Raw genomic sequence first — 11,765 nt, forward strand, 5'->3', positions numbered from 1 at the left:
CGAAGCATATATTTGCGATGGTTCATCATGAGGACGTAGACACTGTTCCAGAGGTTGGGCTTGTGCGGAAAGTGCAGTGGCGGGATGCAAAGACCGGGGATGAGGCACGGAAGGGATCACTCTCTGATCCCAGATCAGACTCATCTGCCATTCGAGTAACATCACCATACTGCTCCTCCTACCTCCGGCCTGGCTCAACCTTCACCGGGACTCAACAATCCGGCCGTTCCTCCTACGAAGTCACCGTCCAAATCCACTCCGTCAACATGCGCTCAGCCCGTCTAAACGGAACCCTCTCCATCGCGAACCTCACAGCCGAGAACCCGTTCCTGACGACCTTTTTCGAGGGCGAGATTATCGATGGGAATGAGTATCGGTTTAGTACGGGGGATAGATGGGGCGCGAGCGAGAAGATTGATATGCAGCATTGGTCGAGGTTTGCGTCGTTCAGGGCGATGAAGAAGGCGATGAAGAGGGACTCGACGATTGATTTGGGTCATTGGAGTACGCGTGGGCATGTGTATATGAGATGGAAGGAGTGTTTTTTGTATAATGAGCCGAATGTGGAGCATATCGATGGCGCAAGCTTCGCAGGGTTCTATTATATTTGTTTTGAGCAGGGGACCGGGGTGTTAAGTGGGTTGTACTACCATCAGAATTCGGAGATGTTCCAGCAGCTGGGTAATTCTCGCACACGAAAGGTTGCTTGCCTATGCTAATGCGAGAGTTACAGAACTTCGACCGAAAATCCTAGCAGGATCACATTCACCAGCATTTCCGTCGTTCGAGTTTCGGTGAGGCAACATTGGAGAAAATCGGAAGCATTGTTATGGAGTCACGGCGTTTCTTTATTATTTAATCATATAATACCCAGCTATCAGGACGGTTCACAGGAGACAGGGGAAGTCAGAACATGTTACACATCATATAAGAGCTATTAGTGGGTATATTCTGCTGTATAGTATGCAATGTCCGCCAAAACCTGTCCCTCATACTCCCCCAAAGTGAACCACCAGCAACCTATGCAAGCTTATGAATATTCTCCTCATCCTTAACCGCCGCCAAATCATCCTTCTCCTCCAACTCCTTCCACCACTTGAACAAAAACGTCTCACAAATCAACTTGAACCACGGCGTGAACTTCCCTTCGTACGCCGGGTCCACAAACATGCTCTGCATCTCTTCTCTGGAGACGTATTTCACGTCCTTGATCTCGTTGGGGTTGGCGGCGTGGGTAACGGGTACGCGGATGAAGAGGATGTAATCGATTTCGTGTTCGCCCCAGAGGCCGTCGGAGGGGGCGACGTAGTGGATGCGGGTGAGGTAGGTGAATTTGTCGATGGGGACTTGGGAGGCAGGAATACCGAGCTCCTGGTCCAACTTCCTGATCGCAGCGCGTTTGACGCCCAATACTGCCGATGGGAGATCCGATCCAGTCTCGCTGGGGATAGAGAGAGGGTGCGAACAACACGTATTCGTCCACATCCCCGGAAACGTGATCTTCTCATCCGCGCGCTGCTGCAACAACAGCCTATTCTCCTCATCGAACAAAAACACCGAGAATGCGCGGTGGAGGAGGTTGTTGTTGATGTTTTCCATCAAGTGACAGGTCTTTTTCGAGGCGGAGCCGAGGGGTTTGTCGTTTTCGTCGATGACGATGCAGACTTCTTCCATGAGCTTTACTTGTTCTGGGTCGTAGGTGTCAGAGTCCAGAGAGATTGAGGCAGAGGCGTTGGAGAGGGCCATGCTGGTTCAATCCCGAGGGGGGGTGGGGGTGTCGAGAGGCCGATGGATCCAGTTTACAGTTCAGGTAAATAAAGGTTAACGTTGCCACACCAAAGCACGCCACACTGAAATTCTGGATACAGACTTCTAAATTTAGACACTCTTCACCCATCAAAACGCCTGTTATTTCGCCTTCAACGACCTCCAAAGCAGTCAACTCGTCGAGGAACTTAAAGGCAAAATGAAGCTCAATACCCACGCTATGCGTTACCTCACGAACGAGGACTTCCGCGTCCTCACCGCCGTCGAAATGGGATCGAAGAACCACGAGGTCGTGCCTACACCTTTGATTACACAGATTGCGGGTCTGAGAGGTGGAGCAGGTGTCGCTAGGATGATTTCTACACTCGCGAAAACGAACTTGATCGCCAAAGTCCCCAACGCGAAATACGATGGATACAGACTGACATATGGTGGCTACGATTATTTGGCCATGAAGGCATTCTCGAAGAAGGGAGCGATTTACAGTACCGGAAACCAAATCGGTGTCGGGAAGGAGTCAGATGTTTACGTCGTCGCCTCAGAGACAGGCGAACAACGAATTCTCAAACTCCATCGCCTGGGCCGAATTTCCTTCCGCACAATCAAGCAAAATCGCGACTACATGCAGAATCGAAAGAGTGCGTCATGGATGTACATGTCCCGTCTATCTGCGGAGAAGGAGTATACCTTCATGAAGATCCTATACGAAAACAACTTCCCGGTACCGAAACCGATTGAGCAGAATAGGCATTGTATCGTGATGGAGTTGATTGATGCTTTCCCTCTAAGGGGTATCGAGGTCGTTGAGGATCCAGAGAAGTTGTATTCGGATCTCATGGCGCTCATCGTGAGACTCGGCCGCGCGGGCCTAATCCACGGCGACTACAACGAGTTCAACATCCTCGTCTACCCCTCCGGCCAACCCATTCTCATTGATTTCCCACAAATGCTCTCAATCGACCACCAGAATGCGGAGGAGTACTTCGATCGCGACGTCGATTGTATCATTACGTTTTTTGAGCGCAAGTTTGGATATGTGGGTGGTGAGAGACCGGATTTTGAGAAGGATGTTAGGGAGAAGAGGAGTGGGGATTTGGATGTACAGGTTGCGGCGAGTGGGTTTACGAAGAAGAAGTGGAGAGAGCTGGACGCTTACCGCGCGGAGTTCTTGAGTGACAGCGACAGCGAAGATGACTCGGAGGAAGACTCGGAGGAGGAATCGGATGAGGAGGAATCCGGATCCGAGCAAGAGGAGGAAGGATCAGCACAAGAGTCCGAGGAGGAGGAGGACGAAAACAAAGAAAAGAGCGCGGAGCAGGATTCAGATTTCGAGGACGACCTCAGCGCATCCGAGCTCGACTTCAAGAAGGCAACACTATCATAACCTTCCCCTACATAACCAAAGCAAATTACAAGATCAAGATCATTCATTGCCTTACTGTTTCGGAGAGTCTTCCGCATCCAGTCACTGTGATAAAGTTTGGGACTTTGACTGTGAAAACGTTCACTTCCCACGGCATTAATGAACAGAAGACAATTGACCACAGTGATAGACGGCCGTGCCACACACAGAATCGATGATAGCAAACAACATGTTTTCCCACTAAAGCATATAGCAAAAGTCACCCACAAACTACAATCGTACACATATAAGGGCCAACCGCAAAGGAATCGAACAAATAACAACCCAACTTGCAGAAGTAAAAGCCACGAACAAACACAAACACAAATACACAATCTTTCAATGACCTCACTCACAAATATTTCTCAATCAACCTTCCCACTTCATCGACTTCAACGTCATCCTTCGTCTCCGCCGGTTCTACGAGGGAAGTCTCAAAACCGGAGTCATTGGGTTCCTGGATGTAGGCGTGCGAAGCGTGATACGGAGGATGGATGGGCGAAAAGACGGGTGGGTACATCCCGTTGGGTAAGAGGGGGGAGTCAGGGTTTTCTTGACCAGCCGCGCCGAGGGTAGGGACTGAAATGCCGAATGTAGCCAATGTACCCGGATCGAGACCTAGCTCCTGGAGGTCGCTGAGGCTAGCCCTGCCGGTCAACCTAACATATCAAAGTTAGCATCGTGTCTCCACGATTGAACGCAAGTTACCGTACACGTTGAACTCGCGAGCCCTCCAGATGCGACGTCTAGCAGTAGTTGCCTTCAACCTCTTCTGAGAAGCAGAGTCTAAAGTAAAACGTCAGTAGACTTCTTCAACGATGGAGAGCAATATCACATACCTGCGTAGCGGACTTGAAGAGGAAGATCAGACCCAGGGATCTGAGCTCCATTGAACTTCTCAATGATCATCTCAGCAGACTCCTTGTCGGCCATACGCGCAAATCCAACTCCACGAGACTGGTTGTCGGTGTCACGAAGGATTCTGTTCGAGATAACCTGGTAAGGTGCGAACAATTCCTCGAGATCACGCTCGTGCATATCAGCGGGGAGGTTGGAAAGGTACAAGTTGGTGCTGCCGGGATCCGATAGGTTCTTGAGACGCGTACTGAAGCTTTCCTTGGCAAATGAGACCTGGTAGCCGACTTGCATCATCCCAGCGATGCAGTTGATGGCTTCGTCTTCCGTGTCGAACATGGCAAACCCGAAACCCTTGCACATCCCGTTTTGGTTTTGGTCGAGGATGGCTTTGGAGGAGATGACGCGACCGAACTTTCCGACAATGGTATGGAGCATGTCATCAGTAATGTCCGGGGGAAGACCACGGACATACACGTTAGTGCCACCGCTGGGGTTGTACAACGCGGCCTCCAATGCAGTTTGAGCACTCGCCGGAGTGCCGTTCGGGTTGGTCGCAAAGAAGGAAACCACCGGAGGCGGAATCGGCGGCGGGGAAGCCAACGCCGCAGCGATTCGGGCGTGCTGAGCCGGAGTGGGCATCTTGACAGCGTGCTGCTCGTGGCTGGAGGCATCGCTGGGCGACACAGGAACCTGAGGCATCATACCCGGAGTTGCATGCATGAAGCGAACCCCACCGTTGGAGGAGGCAACATACGCGGCAGCAGCAGCTTGAATAGCAGCTTGCTGTTGAGGACTGAGCGGGAACTGCGGGCTTCCGGGGGTAGGCGGCTGCATCATGGCAGCGCCAGGGGGAGTCCATAAAGTACGGCCTCCCACGTTCATCCCCGGACCCTGAACCTGAGGTGCAATGAGCACACTGGCAGGAACATTGGGCGGACGACGCTGTTGAATACCAGCAGGAGGCCCGGGCATAAGAGGCGAAGGAGGTCCACCATTCATACGCCCTCCAGGAGGTACATTAGGGTTGCTAACGAGATACCACGGCAAACTGTCCTTCCTGACAGGCGGTATTCCGAATCCTCCAATGGGACTTTGATTGAATGCGTTCACGGCACCACCACGACCACCAGGTCCAGACTTCCATCCGGGGCCACGAGGACCAAGAGTAGGCGACGGACCCGGAGGACCCATGAATTGCTGAGGAGGCATCATGGGCGGAGTCGGGAACATAGGCGTGCCAGGTCCGGACGGAGCGAATGTATAGACCGGAGGCGAGAACGGAGTAGGGAAAGACGGAGAAGCTCCAGGAGAGGGGTAGTAGGCTCCACCGTGCGGACCAGGACCAGGATCGTTGGTGTTGATGAACGCCAACGGAGGAGGTTGGTGGACCCCTGGGTGAGAGGTAGAGAACCCAGCACGCGGGTGACGAGGAGAAGCAGCAGCAGGGGAGGAGCCATACTCAGTCGCCTCGGGCGTAGCCTCCTGAGCCATACTCGCATCCGTTGGGACAGAAGTCGACTTGAACGACGGAGTTGAAGGGGTGATTGGGATAGCGTTTGTGGAAGCTGGGCGTTGGGGAGTGTTGAGGGAGTCACCCAAGCTGCCCGTGGAAGAAGACGAGGACCCGTCCTTTGCCTTGACTGAACTGAGGGAGGAAACGCTATTGCTTGAGCGATGTGTGTTGGTATGAACCGGGGCCGGAGAGGCGACGGTATCGGAGGTTGGCGGCGTAATTACGTCCGTCATATTGATATCGAGTGGTATAGATGGTAAACCTATTATATGCTAACGTTAGCAAGCAATCAGGGGGTGTATGCTGACCCAACCTTACCGTATGTATTGTACAGGAGATGAATGCTAGACCAGAGATATCGAACTCAATGCTGCCGAAGAAGATAAACCGAACTGTTAAAGCACCGAAACACCAATCGAGGAGGTCGAGAGGATGCACGACGCTGGAAACGATACAAGAAGTTCCCTTTGCAAGCGAAAGCAAGGAAGAATTGGGCGACAAGACTGGGAGTCAAGGCGTACCACCAGGAGGTTGGAAGGTAGACGATAACTTCTCAAACCTGTTGACGGGTATTTGGGAGTTTGGGTAAAATAGGTGGAGAGCAGAAGTAGAGACCGGCGGAGTGCTGGGTTATATGCGGTTGACCAACGCGGTGGGTTGAGAGGAGGCCTGAGCTCTGATTAGAGTTGTTGCAGGGGGTTGATGCTTCAGTGTGCTACGTGAGCGGACCAAAGAGTTCAGAGCAGGGCAGCGAATAAATTGATCAACCGAATAGCATGTGAAAACCTATCTCCTTTTTGTTTGCAGGCCTTCGATATCGTATACTGACGAAAGCCGGTCAATTGGGTCTGAGCGACATGGATGATGGGCTTGGAAGCCGAGGCCTAAGAGGCAGCTCCTCCGGTTACGAGCCGCACTTATAATGACCATGCTGCGAGACCTTGCCAACCGCAAACACCATCGGGAGCAGCTACTGCCAGGAGCGTTTCGGACGACCAGCGCTCCCGTAGGACCCTCGCGGTCCCCTCCCCTCCCCTCCTCCCTGCCCAGCTGCCCGGGGGAAGCAACCAACCCAGCCAGGGTCGAAACAAAGCTGGAATCCTTCAGGTCTCAGTAACCGCAATCGTCAATCAGGACTCTTTCACGTGGTCCAACAGGCCACGTCGACCAACCGCGGGTGTGCCCCGAGCCTCCTACCCTATGTACGAATCGACCGGCCACCGACGCATACGAGACATGTGGCCCGCCCGCTTAGCAAGCTCACACGGCAAAGGGGCCATATACATAATCCGTTATTTTTGTTGAATTTGCTAGATAAACAATCAATCTCTGTATTGTTGACTACCTGTCAAACATCAATCGCTGTTGTGGTGTTCAACGTTACAGGGCCCAGATCCGCCAACCCCACATACCGGCAGTTACGTTCGTTGGCTGTTCCCACTCAGCCGCCGTTGACCATGGCTCCTGATGCAGAGACGGACGCGGCAAAGGTCGTTACGGGAGCGCGATTGAAGAACCAGAGCCGGGTAGGGCACTCCGTTATGTCTGTGTTACGCTTGCTGACCTCTTCGTAGTCCATTGCAACCGAATCGCCATGGCACTCCATAGCAGAGCAAATCCGAAAGCGCCGTCAGAACGAGTTACGTCGAGACAATTTTGCAGTTTCTGTAGACCTTCCAAACCCTCTCAGCCCCCTGAACGGCACGGAAAATGGCAGTACGGCGAATGATTTCTTGGTGGACCCCGAAGCTTCCAATGTCCAGGTGGACATGACCATTGATGACTACTTTGCCAAGGGTTTCGAAGCTCTAACGTCTGAGTTGTTAGCCCGTTCGTCCAAGTCAACAGAAGGAACCATACCGTCGCCCGTTGTTGAAGAAGACAACGATAAGTTTAAGGTCATCACCGATCCGAGGCCTTATCAAATGGAGCTGTTCGAGAGAGCTAAGGAGGGGAATATCATTGCTGTACTGGACACAGGAAGTGGGAAGACAATGATTGCATGTCTCCTTCTCAAGCACATTCTCACCGTGGAACGGGAACGCCGTACTGCAAACCCCGAAACACCCAAGCGTCTTGCTTTCTTTCTCGTCGACTCTGTCCCGCTTGTCTTTCAGCAGCATGCGGTCCTACAAGCCAACACACCTTTCGATATTGCTAAGTTTGTCGGCGAGATGGGTACGGATTTGTGGTCAGAGTCACAGTGGCGCAAGATATTCTCTGAGGTTGATGCCGTTGTGTTGACGGCTGAAATCCTTCACAATTGCCTCGTGCATGGTTTCATTCACATGCGCGAAGTCTCGCTCCTCGTCTTCGACGAATGTCACCGAGCGAAGAAGCAGCACGTCTTCGCCCGTATCATGCGGACCTTTTATCACGATACAGCGACAACGCCTGTCGAGGAACGGCCTAAAGTGATGGGAATGACGGCGAGTCCAATCGAGGGAACAACCAAGGCGAATTTTAGCAAAGTTGCGGAAGAGCTGGAAGAGACTCTCGATGCACAGATTGTGACAGCGATGAACTTGAGCTCTGTCGCGAGTTTGGCACAGGTGGCCAACAGACCTAAGGAAGTCAAGGTTCTTTACAAAGGCTTGGGAGGCATCGCACGACAGCCCCAATTATTTGTCGTCGATCGAACCGTATTGACGCCGCTCTATAGGGCGCTTTACAAGGTCGCCAGTACGGTCGGCATCCTCAAGAGAGCGTTCGATTCATCCGCAATCATGTATCACATCCTCGGCCCTTGGTGTGCGGACAGACTCTGGGCATACATTCTCTCCGAACTCGAATTCAAGCTCGATAATATGTCAAAGTTCGACCGGTTCGTCGATCCGGAAGGCTACCAGAGGGAAAGGATTGCGATTTCGCATGCAAACGACATGATCAACAACTGGTCTTTTACGAAGCCTGTGATTACCGGCAATCGGGAAGTTGATGAGATGATGTTTTCAAACAAGATATTGGTGCTGTTGGATATCCTCGGGGGGCTGTATGAGGATAATCCAGAGGGGCACTGCATCGTGTTCGTTGAGCGCCGGAGCACAGCGCATTCTCTCTTCTTGCTCCTCAAAGAGCTCGATGACCCTCGATTGGCACCAATCCGCCCAGAGTTCATCGTAGGTCACGGAAGCACGGGCGAAGGCGACGTCGCAATGAAATACAAGAAGCAAAATCATGTCATTCGTCAGTTCAGGAAAAGCCGGGTAAATCTCCTCATCGCGACTAGTGTCGCTGAAGAAGGCCTTGACCTCCCAGCATGCGACTCCATCGTCCGCTTTGATCCATGCGGGACAATGATCCGTTATATTCAGTCGCGTGGCCGTGCAAGGCGGGGAGAGTCAATCTATGTGGATATGGTTGACTCGGTACTTGGAGCGGCTGGTATTCCGGATTTCAGGGGCGCTGAGCAGGTCATGAGGAGTTTCTGTTCGAGTTTGCCGGAGGATAGGCTATTGGGACGGGATGTTGACGACGATGACGAGGATGACATGGCGTTGAGTGAGATCTACCATGTCGAACCGAGTACTGGGGCCAAGCTGTCACCGCACGGTGCAGTGAGCGTGGTGTATCATTACTGCTCCAGGTTGCCAGGAGACGCCTTCACCACCAATGCTCCGATCTTCCAGATTACTGGTGAACGTCAGGCGTACCGGTGCTCTATTAAGTTCCCCGTCAATTCTGCTGTGCATGACATTGTGGGAGAAGTTCAGCCAAACAAACCACGCGCCAAGCAAATGGCTGCCTTCGCTGCTTGTATCGAGCTGAGGAAGCGTGGTGGGCTTGATGAGCGCCTTGTGCCGATTCGAGAGAACCTCGAGAAGATTGTGGATGTGGATGACGAGGGCATGCAAGTTGGCACAGCCAAGGCATTGAGATCCTATACAATGAAAACACCTGACTTTTGGAAGGTTCGCGAAGGCGAACCTTTGCCAGGACAGGTGTACGCAACTCTCATCAAAATTGTAAAGCCCAGTAATGAAGGTAATGAAGGGGTGCCAAGTCAAGGACATCGGCCGATATGTCTGCTGACGAGACGGCCTTTCGACATTGACCTCGGCTCTATTCAGCTCTTCAGCACCGTGGAGGCGAAGGTGTATGCAAACGCTGAATGTACAATCCTACCTGATCCCATCAGCCTGTCGAGAACACAGCTAGACATACTGACTGGCTACGCCTTGCGTGTGACGTCGATGATTGCTAACCGCTCATTTACCTGCGATCCGGACAGAATGCCCTACTGGGTAACGTTCCCCACTACCCACGAAGACGGGAAGGTCGCAGACTTGATACCGTGGGGAGAGATCCAAGCAGCTGTGTTGCGGAAACACACACCCTGCCCCGCTGATTTGTCCGACCTTCAAGACAAAGTACTTTTGGAAATTGGAGATGACAGAACGCGATATCGACTTACCTCTGTGCGGACTGACCTTAATCCCTTGTCGCAACCACCCGCCGGTTCAAGGGAAGCGAAGTTCGAAAGCTTTCTGGAATACACCGAGCGTAAATGGAGGAATCATGAAGTCAAGGTGAAGGACTTTGAGCAGAGTATGCTTGAGGTTAAAATCATTCCTCGTGTGCTCAATTACCTGCACAGACCAACAGCTAAGGATATGCCGCGCACAGAATTGCGCTCCAGAACTCCCGCCCACTTGATGCCTGAGCGTGTCCTTGTGAGCACTATCCCAGCACCAGTACTCATCACAGCTGTATGTGTGCCATCCATCATGACCCGCATTGATGGGTACCTGATTGCGAGCGAAGTCAATCACATGTTGGGCACAGATGTCTCCCCGTACGACACGTTAGCCGCCTTGACTCCACCTGCAGGCAACATGGAGTTCGACCTTGAACGTATGGAGCTACTCGGCGATTCCTTCCTCAAGCTTATCACCTCCCTATACCTCTATGTCACTGAACCGGACAACCACGAAGGTCAGCTGCACGTAAAGCGCATGAGACAGATTTGCAATGCCAATCTTTATCGCCTTGCCAGGGACAAAGGACTGTACAGTTACATTCGTCCCAAGGCCTTTGCGCGAGCCAACTGGCGACCGGCGGGCTTTGTGGCAAAAGAGGATAAGGAGGATACAGTTGCCAACATCTATGGCTATGTAATGGGAGATAAAGGCCTCGCTGATGTGGTCGAAGCTCTCATTGGAACCGCACTCTATCACGGTGGGTTGGACCAAGGTGTGAAGGCCGCCCTTGCGCTCGGTATCAAGATGCCAGGAATCGAGGGACAATGGAGTGACTTCAGCCGGCTATACGACTACGTCACGTCTCCGCGACTGGATATCGGTTTCTCATCCCAGGACGTGCGTGGGCTGGCGAAGATCATTGGCTATGAGTTTAAGCAACCGTTGCTCTTGACTGAAGCTCTTACGCACGCCAGTATCAACACGACGAACATCCCGTGTTACCAACGACTCGAGTTCCTTGGTGATGCACTTCTCGAGACTACAGTCCTTCTATACTTTCTCAAACGCTATCCCAATCATTCTGAAGGCCGCTTGACAGAGCTGAAAAGCGCGATGGTATCGAACAAAATCCTCGCCGCACTTTGTGTTCGGTTGGGGTTGCATTCTTACATCAATCACTTCTCAGCTGCTTTGCCCAATGCAGTAAAGGAATACGTGACGGATTTGGAGTACCATCGTCTCGATCACGCCGAGAAGGAGTACTGGTTGGATCTGGACGCACCGAAGTTCTTGTCGGATATCGTTGAGTCGACGCTCGGAGCAATTTTTCTGGATTCCGGCTTTGACTTGCGTCATGTTGACGAGTTCTTCGTCTCAAGGTTGTTGCCACTGTTCACTACCGATATAAAGCCAACTGTGAGACAACACCCAATGGCTTGTCTTACACAAGGAATGCAGGCATGGGGTTGCTTGAACTTTGAAATCCAAAGCCTTAAAACCATTGCTGAGGATGGTGACCAACACGGAGCATCACTGAAGAAAGCCATGTTCGTCATCCACGGGCACGTCTTTGCGACCGGCGAAGGACCCTCTCTTCGTCAAGCGAGGTTGGATATGGCACACAAGGCTCTCTGTGAAGCTCGGGCCATGAACAGTTCTGAACCAGATATTTTCCCACGCGTGTATTGTGATTGTCCTCCAAGGATGCGTACTATTGCCTCATTCGAGAAAGATGATGGCTGGATCGATCTTTAGATCATATACTTGCTATGCTGCCAAAGTCCGCGAGTCAGAAAGTTTCTCT

General features: G+C 52.2%; 5 protein-coding genes across 5 annotated transcripts; 3 read left to right on the forward strand and 2 right to left on the reverse strand.

The window, feature by feature from the left end:
* Positions 1-173: 173 nt before the first annotated feature.
* On the forward strand, positions 174-680 carry SAICODRAFT_49257 (uncharacterized protein; the record flags this gene model as incomplete). The annotated part of the gene is made up of 1 exon (XM_019168959.1): positions 174-680. A coding segment is annotated over one exon (507 nt), but the record flags the coding sequence as incomplete, so codon positions are not given.
* A 340-nt stretch (positions 681-1,020) lies between these two features.
* On the reverse strand, positions 1,021-1,746 carry SAICODRAFT_22427 (isopentenyl-diphosphate delta-isomerase; the record flags this gene model as incomplete). Its single annotated transcript, XM_019166568.1, has 1 exon — positions 1,021-1,746. The coding sequence occupies one exon, from the start codon at positions 1,744-1,746 to the stop codon at positions 1,021-1,023; it is 726 nt and encodes a 241-aa protein (XP_019027108.1).
* A 161-nt stretch (positions 1,747-1,907) lies between these two features.
* Positions 1,908-3,202, forward strand: SAICODRAFT_28323 (RIO1-domain-containing protein). The gene has a single exon (XM_019167118.1). It carries the CDS (start codon positions 1,967-1,969, stop codon positions 3,149-3,151), a length of 1,185 nt encoding a protein of 394 aa, XP_019027109.1. The 5' UTR covers positions 1,908-1,966; the 3' UTR covers positions 3,152-3,202.
* A 319-nt stretch (positions 3,203-3,521) lies between these two features.
* Positions 3,522-5,773, reverse strand: SAICODRAFT_22429 (uncharacterized protein; the record flags this gene model as incomplete). The annotated part of the gene is made up of 3 exons (XM_019166569.1): positions 3,522-3,828; positions 3,883-3,955; positions 4,009-5,773. The coding sequence occupies 3 exons, from the start codon at positions 5,771-5,773 to the stop codon at positions 3,522-3,524; spliced, it is 2,145 nt and encodes a 714-aa protein (XP_019027110.1).
* Positions 5,774-6,997: 1,224 nt separating this feature from the next.
* On the forward strand, positions 6,998-11,716 carry SAICODRAFT_4214 (uncharacterized protein; the record flags this gene model as incomplete). Its single annotated transcript, XM_019168689.1, has 2 exons — positions 6,998-7,066; positions 7,115-11,716. The coding sequence occupies 2 exons, from the start codon at positions 6,998-7,000 to the stop codon at positions 11,714-11,716; spliced, it is 4,671 nt and encodes a 1,556-aa protein (XP_019027111.1).
* Between the last annotated feature and the right edge of the window lie 49 nt (positions 11,717-11,765).

Source organism: Saitoella complicata (assembly GCF_001661265.1).
Source record: "Saitoella complicata NRRL Y-17804 unplaced genomic scaffold SAICOscaffold_1, whole genome shotgun sequence".
Taxonomy (NCBI): Eukaryota; Fungi; Ascomycota; class Saitoellomycetes; order Saitoellales; family Saitoellaceae; genus Saitoella; species Saitoella complicata.